Raw genomic sequence first — 14,478 nt, 5'->3', positions numbered from 1 at the left:
CAAGTATGGACATCGCGGCTCGGCGCTCCTGGAGAAGGGTCCCCGCCGGGCATGGGCTGGAGGGCTCGGTCGGGCCCGCTCCCTGGAATCGCTTTGGCAAATCCTCCTTTTTTACCTGCTCACCAACATCTCACCTGGTCCTAAAGAGCTGGGTTGATACCTGCCGACGCATGCGCGCTGGCCCAGGAATTCGCTCCGCCAGCCCCAGTCCCAGCACCTCTCCAGGCTGACCTGGAAAGTGATGGATTTATAGCCGCGGCAATCTCGCCATCAGCTCCAGCTTTTCCCAACAGCCCCAACCCGCTTTCCCGGTCAGTCCCTTGCTGGGGAGTCGGAGCCGACCGACTACCGGGCTTCTGGGCGCTACGCGACTGGGAGTGGGGTTTCGCACTCGAGTCCGGGGGCATCCAACGCGCGCATCCCACGGCCCCTGCCTCGGGACTTAGGGGTCTGGGTTCTGCGGCCCCGGTACAGGGTGGGGGATGGGCGGGCCCGAAGCAGGGACGGAGCCCGGGGCACCTGGCCGCACGGGGTGGGACCCAGGCTCCGTCCGCCGCGAGGACCGGGGCGCTGCGGGCCTTAACGGGTCGGACTGGAGGCTGCCACCCTGGAGCCACTGCTGCGCTGGATTCCAGATCTAGGGTTGCTCAATGAGTAAAGACGTTCATGGTTGTTTCATTTCTATCTTCTAGATTTAGTCTCCTCCCCCGCAGGCAGAGAGGGAGAGAGACCCTACACACACACACACACACACACACACACACACACGCAACGCACAAACACTCACGCACACAAGCGATTTCACGGGGCTCACCCTTTCCCCCATTTTCACAGCCCGCCTCTCCCCCGAGCCCCTGTGGCTTCTGAACTCTTTATCTGTTCCATTAAAAACTTTTTAAAGGGAGAAGGAGGGCGTTGGTGGCTCCGCGCTGGACAACTGAGCTCTGGGGTTGGGGTTTGCTTTCCCACGACAGATAAGATCACTCCGGTGATTTCACCGCTGCTTCTAATTAGGGGGAGCTTTCAAAGAAGCCACAGGATCTGGGGCTCCAGAGGCGCTCGGCTCCGTCGCAGCCGCACCTGGCCGGGAGAGAGGCGAGGCGAGGAGGGCGAGAAGAATGGCTCTGGGCTGGGCTCCCCACGCCAGCCCCAACCCAGGGGCGCGAGGTTCGGCTCTCTTGAGCTCAGACTGGGGCTGCTGCGACAGGCCCAGTCCTCTTCCCGACTCCCACCTCCAGGATTTGGAGATGAACAAAGAACCGGTTTCAGGTCGTCCTCCCTGGCAGGTCAGGCAAATGTGTGTAAGAGGTCAGGTCTGCGCGTCAGAGCGAAGACGCGTCCTCAACTCTAGAATCTCCTCTTCCCAGTCCTGCGCTTGCGCTTCTGCCCAGGAACTTGCCCGGGCGCTGTGCGTGGAAACAGTGGGGTTGACCCTCCGTGTAGCCCCCACAAGCTTCAGTGTGTTATTCGTCTCTAACCTACGGTGCTTTGATCTTAGTGGCCATTCCGTAGTAGATGGAAAACTTTTCTTCTCCCTTACTGTACTGGAGGATTGAATGCAAGGCTGTCTCCCTGAGCTACATCTCCAGCCCTTTTCATGTCATATTTTGAGCCCGTTTTATGTCATATTCTGGGCTAAATAGCCTAGGCTGGTCTCGAAGTTGCGCTCTCTCTGTCTCAGGCTCCCTGGTTTCTGGGATTGCAGTTGTTCACCACTGAGGCGGGCTGGAAAGGTTCTGGGACCTTAGAACCTTGCTCAACAAGTTCGAGGTTTGTTGGTGGGTGTGTTTTCTTCCTTTGTTTTGGCAAGCATTTAAAATAATTAAATGACATTTTAAATCATAAGCGCCTGCGACTCCACTTTCCCCGACTTTTCGCCAATGACAGAAACTAGATCTGTGGAACCCAACTTCGCGTCCAGGGCGCACGTGGAGGCAGCACCTGCAGCTGCCTAGGCTCCAGACTGGGGGCGCTGTGGTCTTCAGGGTGCGGACAGCTCTGCCTCCCGGCCTGGGGGAACAACTTCCAAGCCAGTGGAGTGGGGGTGTGGGGGGGCAGAGGGGCCCAGGAGCTCCCAGGGCCCAGGCTGGGGTGGAAAGAGTAGGGCACCTGCCTGTCTTGCCTGCCTTCCTGCCTTCCTGCCTTCCTGCCTTCCTACCTTTCCTTCTTTCTTGGTAGAGGGGAGGAATATGGGCGGGACACAGAAGCAAAAGCAGAGTTGGGTTAAAGGGGGTGAAACAGACCAGGCCCTGGGGAAGAGAACCCTTGGGTCTGCTCAGATGCTGGGAGGGGAAGAAATGGAAGGGGGAATTCTGGAGCACCTGAGCTGGGTCTGGGTCTGGTGGAAGAGCACTTGAAGCCCACAGCTGTCATTTACACCTCCCCACTATGTGATCTTGGGCACCACCGGAACTTTATGAACCTGTTTCCTCCTTTGCAAAGTGGATGGTAGGTGAGAAATCAGTAGGAGAATGCAGGCAGACCGCTTAGCACAATGCCAGCTGGACACTGGTCACCTGCACCACCCTGAACTCCCTCTTCAAAGCCTGGGCTGCCAGGTTGTGCCCACTTGCTCCCCAGACACTGTTTTACTCCACAGACCATTTCCCCATCGGGCCTCCTCCCTGCTCCGAAACCATCGGACTCAGTGCCTTGCACAGTGGGCAGGGAGTTGGATGCCCCGCAGCTTTAGGCCCAGCCCCACCGAACCTGCAGCCCCCAGAGCTTGGCAGGCCAGAGCCCACTAAGGCTTTTGGTGACCCTACTCAGCACACAAGTGGCCCCTCTTCCAATGACAGACTTGTAGCTTTTATGGCGGAGTGGAGGGAGAGCAGTGCAATTCTGCCACTCTGATCACAGTCACCACCAAGTGGGTTCTGCAGCTGACAGGGCCTGGGATTCTGGACCCAGGGCAGTCTTTCCTCGGTGCCTTCAGGGAGGAGCTCAGAGCTGCAGGAAGGGATACAGTGACCTGGTGACAGATGGTGGTGATCCTCAGCCTCCCTGCTGCAGTGCCCAGCTCTCCAGGGCCTGGTGTCAGACCCACAGGGGGAGCCCACTCCTTTCCAGAAATCTCCCTCCCAGCCCATCAGCCCCCAAACTGCAGTAGAAAGCTGATCTCCCCATGACCCTTACTTCACACCATCCTGAAACCTCTAAGATTCTCCCCTCATGCCTGTTTAGAGCCCCATGAAGGCACAGGGGAGTGGAGGCCCCAGACTGACCAATAAGTTATAACCAGGAAGTCCACTCAAGGCGGTGGCCTGGGGTGAGCCTTTTCTTTGGGAGTCAGGGATCCCTGGGAGGTGGAGTGACAGATCCAAAGGGCTCCTCTTCCCCTGTGTTACCTGAGCCCTCTTTCCAAAGGTCAGAGTAACCTCAACTCAACTTTGGTTCTTTCTTGGGCCCCTCAGGGTAATAAACTGGCTCTCTGGTGGGAGCCAGGAGGGGAGAAAGCTGAGCTCCCCAAAGGAGAGTTTTGCCTCTGCAGGACAAGGCCTTCACTGGCAGTGATTCCTCCAGGGCCCCAAAGCCTTCTCCACTCTCCAATAGGATTAAGGCAAGAGGAATGGAATCACCAGGAACCACAGGCAGAGGAGGCCGAAGCTTTCCCACAAAGGTGTCCCAGGAGGGTAGGAAACCTGAAGTGCATCCGGTGTTCCACCGGGCACTCTCAGGTGGGTATGCAGTTCCCAATAGCAGCGTATGGGAAGAGAAGGCCCTCAGGGTGCAGAGAAGGGAGGCCCAGAGCCCAGGGTGTCCCAGGGCTGCAGGACCTTGTCACCACTCTGGGCTCCCCTGCATGTGCAGGCGGTCTCCCTCCTGGCCCTCTTGGCCCTGGTGACAGGTGCAGGGGCTTGTCTCGGCCACACGCTGTGCCAGGCAGCCGCCACGCATTGGTGCAGAACCACTATCAGAACGGGTTTGTGCTGCTGTTTACAAAGCAATCCTGCCATCAAAAGAGAAACAAAATCACCACTTATCACACCCTGTCATAAAGTAATCTGCCCCGAGGGAAACCTTAGGAAAGAGGTGTGCACACGTGTGGGGAGGAGAGGGGCAGACAGGAGGGAGAGGGAGAGAGGAAGCGGGACTCTCCCAGTCATCCTGTGGCCATATTCTGTCCCAACAGGCCATGAAAGATGCCCAGCAGGACCGGCTCTGGAGTGAGGTTGCGACAGTGGGGCCCAGGCACTGTGTGAAATCGGTGCCCAGGCTCACTCACCTTCCACCCCTCACTCCTAGGTTTACTCTCTTTGAGTCTTCAAAGGCCCACCCATAAAGACGAATTCAATTGGGAAGATGGAACACACGCACCCACACACACCTGAGTTCTGGAGACTGAGGTCCCCTTGGAGGTCTTGAGGTACAGAAGCATTTGCTTCCTGCAATCCCCTCATCCTCCTCCCAATATTCTTGTTCTGGGAGGGGTTCAGATTTCCACAACCCCAGGTACCACCCTCCAAGCCCCAGGAAATTGCAGGAAAGGCAGGTGTTCCAGGAAATGCTCAGCAATTCAGCAGCTCCAGTAGCCCTGGGTGGTCTCCTTCGAGCCCTGCCTGGAAGAAGGTGAGGACACCTTGTGGAGGGCTCTGGGGCCCCAGGCTCCTCTGGGTGGTACTATGCGAGAAGCAGCCCCTGCCCTCAGAGGCCCACTAGGAAGTCTCCAGCAGCTGTTCTCACATGAACCCACCCTCACATGTCTAGTGTTGGGTTTGCTCTTGACTAAGAGATTCCAGACACCTGAGAGCCCCAGAGCCCCACTGGCCCTTGGTCATGCCAGATACTGGGAGCCTGCATGGATTTGAGGCTCTCAGTCACCCTCCCGTCTGACCCTTGAACAACCCCCATCCTTCAGATTGCCTGGGCTCCTAGCTGGATGTCCCGAGCCCAGGTGGCCAAAAGGACTACAGATTAGCCCAGGGCACACAAGTAGAATGTTCAGTTAAACTGTCATCTGAGCTGAGTGTGGTGGCCCTCGCCTAAGTTCCAGCTGTTGGAGAGGCTGAGGCAGAAAGGTCAGCCTGAGCAACTCACACTGTCTCAAAAATGTTTAAATAATGGAAAGGGGCTGGGGTTTGTAGTGCAGTGGTAGAACCACTTGCTAGCATGCTAGACGCCTTGGGTTCAATCTGTAGAACTGCAATAAATAAATATCATTTTCGTTTATGAAGGCTTGGGGAATTCACAATTTTTTTATTTCTCTGTGTGTGTGTGTGTGTGTGTGTGTGTGTGTGTGTGTGTGTTTTACTGGAGGTTAAATCCAATGCCTTTACACTGAGCTACATTCCCAGCCTATTTTTATTTTTTAATGCTTTAAAAAAGTTTGATGCAGTGTTTTGCTAAATTGCTCAGGTTGGTCTTGAACTTGTGATCCTTCTGCCTCAGGCTTCCCAGAGTGCTGGGATTACAGGCATGCACCACCACAACTGGCTCATCCTTTATAACTATAATTCCTGTACAACTCATGAAAGCAGTTCACATTATGCTTGTGTTGCCATGTAAAATAGCTGTAAGGCAAGGGGTTGTACTTTTTCAAGATGCTCAAGCCAGGAATAGTGCCACAGGTGAATGTCTGTAATCTCAGCACTTTGGAGGCTAAAGCAGGAGGCTCATGCTTTTGAGGCAAATCTGGGCTACATAGTGAGTTCAAGGCCAGCCTGAGCTACATAATGAGAACATGTCTCAAAACACTAAATAAAGATCTCAAGAACACAGCAGATGAAAAGCCCTGTACTTTCTTCTAACAAACAAAACAAAACACAAAATCTTGGGACAATGGATGCAATATGGTTGCTTTCAAACTTGACTGTATATTAGATTCAGCTGGAGACTTATAAAATCTCAATGCCCAGCTAGGCTTCCTACACAATCAAATCAGAATTTCTAGGGGGTGGAACCCAAGCACACATACTTCTGAGTATCCAAGATGATGCCCATGCACAGTCAGAACTGAGAAAAGAAATTCAGGACAGTGGTTCTCCAAGTTTGGTCCAGGAACCTGGAAGATCAGCACAGCCTGTGACCTGGTGAAATGGAATGCAAATTCTCTGGAACCTCTGCAGCCCCGGCCTGAGATTTCTGGGTGCGGCCAGCAGCCAGGATTTTAACCAGCCCTCGCGAAGCTGACGGTGCGCAGGAAGGTGAGAACCACTTAGGGAAACGAGCGCTTCGTCTCAGGCGGTTTGGGGGTTGACTTTTAAACTCGCGGTTATTCTCGAAAGCCTGAAGACCCCAGCTTTAGGTTTCCTCTAAGGGATGGAAAGAGCAAACCTCTCAAACGGCGCTGCATGCAAATTAATCTACTTAAGAACACAACGAAGTCACTGCTAAGTAAACGCTAAGATGGCCCCACAGGTTAGGGTTCCCCGCAGTCTCCAGATGCCCTGGACGGGGTCTTGGAGCGGGGGGATAAAGTCTTAAAAATACATCCAAGAAATAGAAACAGACTCCAGGTCAGAAGAAAGTTTATTTGGGGCTGGGTGTGACTTTTCCTTCATATCTGGGCTCTTTTCCCCTCCACGGTCTCCCTCTCCTGCCTTCTCCCCTTCCAGACCTCTGGCGCAAGACTTTGCCTCTCTGGCTCGTTGGCTCGGCCCATGCGCCTGACACCTGTATTCAAAATCCGAAACTCCAAACGTCGAGAATTCTCTTGCCTCCGACCTCCTTCTGCTAAACTGGGGGGAATGACGCTTCCGCACTCTGCTCCATTTTCCCTTCCAGCTGCCCAGATCAGTTTGCCCATCAGGTGTGTGTCGAGTCGCAGCGCCACCTCCGACACGCTCCCCTCAAAGGCTCAAGCGCTCCAGATCCGCACCGCAAGGCCCCGGGGCTGCTGGGCGGAGCGGCTCGGAAGTCCTTCCCGGGGCTGCTGCCAGGCGCGGGAGCCACCGCAGCTTTACGCACGGCGCGCACCTCGGAGCGAGCTCGCCAAGTCCCCGGGGCCCCAAGCAACTTCTGGTTCTGGCCGGGGAACCTCGGGAAACAACGAGATTGCCCGAGTGGCTCTGCCACGCCCCGAGTGGTGCCTGGTCACTACTGGGGGACAAGTATCTTTGCCTGGAAATGACGCTCTCTGTGCAAACAGGTGGGAGGCGCAGGGGGGACCCGGGAACAGGCGGCCACGCCCACTGCCCCCGGCCTGGGGATCGAGGGGCCCCGCTGAGCGCCCTGGCGCCAAATCTCCGCGGGCCAGGGGCGGGGAGTAGATTTGGCTCATTCTCATTCAGAATTTAGAGGCCTGTGGAGACAGAGAGTCTCCCAAATTGAAGCAAGTCTCCCGAAAGTCTGGGGAGGAAGCCTCAATGCTTTGCCTGGCAAAGCCAGAGCTGTCGCCTGCGCTCCGTCCTGCTCCCCTAGTGCGGGCGCTTGGCCTTCGCCCCGTTCACCCCCACCCCAGCAGGTGGGGAGCCGGTTCGCGGAGCGGTGCACACTGCGCTCTGCTTACTTTCAGTTTGTCTTCACAGATGAATGAAGGGGCAAGCTGTAACGCGTCGTCTGCGATTTTCTCCAGGACCCGTCACAGTCATCTAGAGCCGCGAGGGCTGATTTCTCCTTGCCTTTCCCCGGGACGCAGGTCCCGGCGACGCACTCAGCGGGACGGCAGACCAGAGCCGCTGTTTTGTCACCAGACCTCAGACTTGAAAGATCAAACTTAGGTTGCCCTGAAAACACATCAGACTTTCATGTTTTCAGCTCTGGTAATTTCTTAATAATGGAGCCACATTAACAGCGCTCGCACACGTGGCTGAAAGATCCTGCTACTGTAAAAGCGCAGCCACAAGATGACCTCCATTTCCAATCCCAGATTCAAAAATCAAAGATGTGTTATCTTGCGTCCTCTCTTTTTCTTCTTTTTTGAGTCCTTTTTTTTTCTTTGTCATTCCACTCCCTTCGCCTCAAATAGAACAATAATTATCATGGCTCTAAACCCTGGGGAGGCATTGTTCAAAGACATTGTGTTTTCTGTATTTATTTCAACCTGGCAAGTGACATTGAGAGTTTAAGTTGACAAAGTAACAAGGCCAGATCAAGTATATGAGGTTTAAAAAAAATCAGCAGCACACACACATCACTTCATCTGTTTCAGAATTCAAAGTGCTCTTCCTCCATCTTACAATGTAAATTGTTTAACCTTTGTAATTAGATAATTTCAGCCATGATGTTGTAAATATAAGAATTATACAATTTTCCTTTGAAGTGTGGTGCTCAGAAGACTGGAAAGGAAGTTTCCTCTCTGGAAGGGATTGAAAACAAACACTAAAACCTGAGAATTTATACCCTTATTTCCCTGTCTGACTTGACTTATTCCTTTGAGAATTACTATTTAAAATACCAAAGTTATAGGATACTGAGTTAACTGTGGTCTTCAGCCTAAATATTTTATTTCTAATTCTGAAAAACTGGTTTTGATTTGCCTCAGGAAGTTTTGAAGACTGTGCTGTCTAAGATTCTTGGTTCAACAAGAACTCAGTAGCATTTGACTGCTTTTAGTTTCTAACTATTTGGAAGTTCTTAAATTTTAAAACTACAGCTTGAATGAAGCACTCAAAGAATAAATACTTAAAATTCTTTAAGTACAAATGCTTTTCTTTCATTATTACAGCACTCAAGCAACTACTATATAAAATTCAGGTTAAGTACAACATATAAAAATACACACCCAGTTTACATATACTTATTGTACAAATATTTGTACAACCCCCCCCCCGGGACATTTACATACTTTTAACCCTTTCTTTCTTTGACTTTTACTACTAGAAAGAGAAATTAACAAGGTAAAACTTCTTCAAATGATGGGATTTCCTTGGTCTTGGCAAGAATTGGTGCTTCCCAATGCCACCACTGGATAGGAAAAGTCTGATGTGTGATGTTGGCTCAAACCTCCCAAAAGACAGGATTTTAGTATATTTTCCACAGCTTTGTCCTGAGGAGGAAATTGCTAGCATCACATAATTTTCCAGTCGATGGCCACTTGGCCATGTGGTTTTGGGGTAAGTCATCATGGCAGGTGTGTGGTAGAACAAAGAGGAAGAAGATGGTATCCCAATATCCACTCTGAGGCCACACCCCCAATGACCTAACTTCCTCCTACTAGGCCCCACCTCCTAAAGGTTCCACTTCTTCCCAATAGTGCCACAAGCTGGTTACCAAGCTGTTAGTGTGTGAGTCTGGGAGGGACATTTAAGATCTAAATCTTAACAGTGGCCAAGGGGTCAGGACAAGATGTCCAGGCTGGTAGCTTTCTCCTCATCATAACTGTCCCTGAGTGAATTTGTTCAGGATGCTGTGTGCTGGATTAAGGACTTGATGAAAAAACTTTTTTGATTGGTAAACCTTAGCATCCTATCTGCTCTAATGAAGCAGGAATTAAAGCTTTACATGGCAAATGAGAAAAATGCAGCATTGGTAGAAATTATCTCCAAAGCATTAGTTCTGGAAAAAACTAGGGAAGTAGCTGTTCAGTCTGATGTTGACATTTCCCATTTGTGAGCTCAACCTCCACTGAAATCTGTAAGAAAACCAGAAAGTGTAAGGGTAGAGTCCGAGTATACCTACACTTACCCATGTCTTTACTGTGTTTTGAACAGTTTGGATATGGGACTAATATCCTGTGGTATTCAAGTACTGGTATAAAGACTCCACTTTTAATATCAGTGTTAGTATTTTAGTATTCAGTATTGCAGTCTCATCTTTTATCAAATTACTGAAGTTTCTTGGAGTATTCTCCTTTTTAAATCAACAGGTCATAGTAGGAAAAAGCAGGAATAATCACTGTTTGGGAATGTTTAGGGAGTGTTAAGAAACATAACAAAAAGAAGAAAAACATACAATAAGCAAGGAAATAAGAGATAGAAGTATCTACCCAAAGAGAATATCTTGTTCATCAATAATCATTGCAGAGCCAAGGATTTAGCTCAGTGGTGCCAAGCCTGCCTTGCCAGTGCAGGGTGCTGAGTTCGATCCCTGTATGGAAAAAAGTAAGAGAAGAAGAAATCAATAATCATTCCAGCAGAGCTGCAGACACAGCTCAGTGGTAAAGCAATTGCCTAGCATATGTGAGGCCCTGGGTTCCACCCCTAGTATTGCAAGTAATTTTTAAAAAATTACAATAAAATGGGTTATGATAACTAAAGGAATTCTCCACCAATAAATTTGACTATATTTGTTCCAAACTCTGTGACAACAAACCTCACTAATTTCTATAAAGACAACATGATACAAAATTAACAAATATTCTAAAGGAGATGTGCTTCCTACTTATAGGGAGTGCTTTTTGTGATCTCTTAGCAGAGGCATATTCTGGAAACAAAATCAAATCATAGTGATTAACACTTTCTCTGATAACCCCAACCACAAGTGCATACTAAGGAATTTCAATGCCATCAAATAAACTCAAAACAAACAAACAAAACTCAGTGTCATACTGTCCCCTTTCCAAACATTTTGCAAATATGTACATACTCTCTATGTAGCTTCTATGCTGGAGACCTGCATTTTGTTTTCCTAAACACTTGCTGCCCCCCTGTGTCTCCGTAGAAAACTGAATGTTGAAGCGAATACTGTTCGTTTAGCAATGGCCTACAAGCATTCAGCAGTTTAGACTCTGGCGAGTGCAATCAGAAAAGCAGGGGCAACTCTGATGATTACAGGAAGAGCAGGCGTAGCAGCGCACACCTGTACTCCTGCCACTCTGAGAGGCTGAGGAAGGAGAATTACAAACTCAGGCCCAGCCTGCAGCAAGATTCTGTTTCAAACATTTAAAAAAGGGCTGGGGCTGTAACTCGGTGCAAAAGCTCCAGTTCTTTCTCTATATTGAAAAAATAAAGCAAAACAAATAAAGAACAGCAACAACCCTGGAGACAGGGAAAGAGGGAGGAAGGGCCTGACTTATGGGTGATCTGCAGTTGTACCACTGCCTCTCTGTGACTTGAGCTCTTCACAACTGCAATGTGATGGAAGGCTGTGGGGATGAAGAGAGTAAGCTAGATTTTCTTTAAGGTCTCATCTACTTGTAATATTTGATCATTCTCGGGGAGGACAATAAAAGAGGTGAAGGAAGATCCAATTACCCTATTCCTGGCTAGGTTGTCAATTTGGAGGCCTGCCAAAGACTCGTGAATGAATTTCCTGTTTCATCAATGGAATCCATGACCTCGGTACTCTCTCATCTCGACAAACTTGCTTTTCATTGTCTGAGTAGCTCTGGGCCTAAGTAGACAACAAGGAATTCCTTTTCTCTAATGTCCAGGGATTATTCAGCCTACTGCTTGTGACTTCAAAGTGAGGTGCCTCTTCCGTGTTTGTGGTGTGTGTCAGTCACAGCTGCCATTTCTCTTGCCTTCCCTATGACAGAACCCTGGCTTTGTTTACTTACCAGGCAACCAGGTATCTAAAGAGGGGTAGAACTCTCCCTCCTCCAAAGGGATGCATCTTGTTTTGTCTAAAAATTAAACATTTACCCCTCATCACTCACACTTTCTGGGGAGCTTCAGGAAAATACTGAGTCCCCAGGGCCACCTCCAGACATTCTGATTTGATTGGTGTCATTTGACAGTTTTTGAAAAGTGCTCCAAGAGATGCTAATGTACAGCCTAGGTTGTGAGTCTAAGCCAGTGGTGATCATTCTGTTCTTCTTTTTGATTGGTTTAGAAGGAATACATGATACAATTTTTGGCCAATGAGATACAAGGAAAACCTGACTAAAGGCAAGATTGAGTATCAGCCCCAGCCCTTTATTTTATTTTATTTTATTTTATTTTATTTTATTTTATTTTTCAGCTTTAATTGAGTTTATTGGTACATTTTAGGGATACAGTACAGTTACATTCATTGTTGGGATCTTGTACCTCTACATGACAGGTCTTGGTTCTCATTTCTTCCCTTTACCTCTGCCCTCCCTTCACCCCCTCCTCCCCTCCCCATCTACAAACACTTTATTTTCATCTTTTCATTCTCTCACATTTTTTTCTTTTCCCTTTTTACTCTTCCCCTATCCATCCCACCTTCCCTACACCTTTAGCTCCTTTCTTCCCATTTCTAAATGTCAGTAATCCTATTAGAATCTTATGCATTGTTGCAGATTATTCACACCAGGGAAACTATTCGGTATTTACACATGTGTGACTTATTTATTTCACTTAGGAGTATATGTTCAATATGTATCCATTTTCCTATGAATGAATCTATTTTCTCGTTCTTCATGGCTGAGTAATATTCCATTTTATAGTAAAACCACATCTTCTTTATCCAGTTTCCAACGGATAGCCCCAGTCCTTTAAAGGAGGGCTTTCCTTCATTGTCACTTTTAGCTTTTGTTGTCATTTTCATTGTAATGGACCAACCACCTGATATACTGTAAAACCCTTTAATGCTTGTATGTTTTATTCTTTGTGAACTATTAACACAATAGATATGTATCTAATATACAGGATCTCAAATCATACTCATATTTATGAGGCCATATGTTAGTGCCCAAGAGTTCACCGATCAGCATACTGTGATAAAATGTGATCAGTGATCATACCCTTTGTTGTTTGAAGAAACTTGACCCCAGCCTTTGGCGCTCACATGTTCTTCCTGAGCAAACAAGCATCTTAGTAAAGCACAGCTCCTGCTATGTGAATTATATGTATAGACTTAACCATGTGTGCATGCTTAAGAAAGCTATAGTTTTTTCTACTACAACATGAAATTTAAATATTCAAAGCCTCAAAGGCAGAAAATGCAATGTCTCAGGTTAACCTGGATGGATTTTGAGTTTCTCCATTACCAGATGGCCAAACGTTCATCTGACTAGGAAACAGATTTACAGCTCAGACAATATTCATGTATCCTGGTCTAAATAGTGGGCTCATTATTTGCTTTTTTCTGTGTAACTGATTAGAGACTAATGATGTTTAATGGACACCATTACCAAACGCATTTGGAATTATCTAGCAGAAAGGAGGCACACTGACGTACATCCATAGAAGGAACTGCAGAGCAGCAGTACTGAAGTCATTGTTCAGAAGGTCACAGTCCAGTTTGGTGGAAAAATAAAGTGTCAGGAACTGTTTGTGGCCCCGTCCACATTCCCAGATTTTTTCATCTGTTTGCCTTATTCCCAGGACTTTGTCACTCCTGTAGGGATTCCCAAAGGCCAGCTCGCCTCCTGTGCTTTGGCCATTCTTTCTCAAACCTGTGTGGTCAGTTTAAATACAGCATTTACCCTTCTAACAGTGGTGACGGTTATGGGAGTGCAATGCTCAGTGTTTGGAAATGTTGATGGGTTTTGAGAGGCATGTGTAGCTGAAGTCAGAAGCACTGGATCCAAACACCAGCTAGCCACAAGCTGGCTGGATGTCTGAGCGAGTCTCCTCTTGTCTCTGACTTGGATCACAGAGGTGGCGTGATTTGGGAGGATCTTCCCAGTACTAAGAACCCCTTTGATCAGACCCGCACATCCATCAGCTGAGACCCCCCCAGCAACAAGATGTAGAAACAGTGATTCCAATAATGAAACATGTGAGAAAGAACCACGGTCCCAAGACTGGAAGATGCTATCCAATGTCATCAGCACTTGCCAGGGACTTAGGTGAATATTTCAGCACATATGCAAGTCAATCCTACTTTAAATTCATTACATTTTATTGGGCAAACCACTTTCACTAATTTGTATCTCACTCCATTGCTTAGCTTATAAAATCCAAATAACTTCTGCAGGTGCACAGAGATAATATGCCTCTTCAGCCCATTACTGGCTTTGTTGAATAGAGCTACATAAACACAGGCAAATGACACTCAGGAATATCATTAAAATTATGACATTTCCTTAAGGGGACTGAGTCATACAATCCTGAATGAATTACGTATAATGATCTTTCTATTTCAATGTTATACCACTTTTTATTTTTAAAAAATTTTGTTGTGTTACTTTAAAAAAAACAAGATTAATCACAAAATATTGTCTTCCAAACACATAATAATATGGCATTTGCCTATCTAAGTGCACAAAGGTCAGATTAAAACGTACATAGGGCCAGGAACTTAGCTCAGCAGTTCCACCACCTGCCTTGCAAGCGCAAGGTCCTGAGTTCGATCCCTGGTACCGAAAAAAAAAAAAAAAGTGCTTGTACTTTAGCCATAGCCACCTGAGCTTGGGAAATCATGGGCATTTATTCAGGGATGGTAAATATCAGCAAATTTAAAACTGCTCTTACTTTCCAGTCTCTCCAGAGAGTTTTGCTTGTTCTTTTCAAGTAGCTCATTGCAACCCTTAAGATCACTTAATGTTTAGTCTTTCAAATTTCACCAAATGTTTCATGCAGTGGTTTTTGCCTAATTTTTCTTGTTCACTCTGAGAGGTAGACAGCTGCTGAGACCTTTTCATGCTGTGTCTTCTCATCCTTCATCATTTTCTCCATGTGGAGCAAAATGACAGGGTTCTTCCAGTACCTCAACGGATACATCTTCAAAACAGTGCCAGGCGCTCTTCTA

General features: G+C 48.0%; 1 protein-coding gene and 1 long non-coding RNA gene across 2 annotated transcripts in view; one reads left to right on the top strand and one right to left on the bottom strand.

Annotated features, from left to right (window-relative positions):
* Positions 1 to 1,712, top strand: part of LOC104861413 — a 2,696-nt gene extending 984 nt beyond the window's left edge. Inside the window, exon 3 of the mRNA XM_010622837.3 lies at positions 1,015 to 1,712. Coding sequence (XP_010621139.2) covers positions 1,015 to 1,351 — 337 coding nt within the window. The 3' untranslated portion in view covers positions 1,352 to 1,712. The remainder of the gene's footprint in view (positions 1 to 1,014) is intronic.
* A 1,195-nt stretch (positions 1,713 to 2,907) lies between these two features.
* On the bottom strand, positions 2,908 to 4,407 carry LOC104861412. Its single transcript, XR_780027.2, has 3 exons — positions 4,328 to 4,407; positions 3,777 to 3,949; positions 2,908 to 2,971 (listed from the first exon to the last, which is right to left on the bottom strand). It is a non-coding gene; the product is annotated as an uncharacterized LOC104861412 (long non-coding RNA).
* Positions 4,408 to 14,478: the final 10,071 nt, after the last annotated feature.

This window comes from Fukomys damarensis, unplaced genomic scaffold (assembly GCF_012274545.1).
Source record: "Fukomys damarensis isolate Sample0158 unplaced genomic scaffold, DMR_v1.0_HiC HiC_scaffold_10, whole genome shotgun sequence".
NCBI classification, from domain to species: Eukaryota; Metazoa; Chordata; class Mammalia; order Rodentia; family Bathyergidae; genus Fukomys; species Fukomys damarensis.
This window is presented reverse-complemented; position numbering and strand designations above follow the sequence as displayed.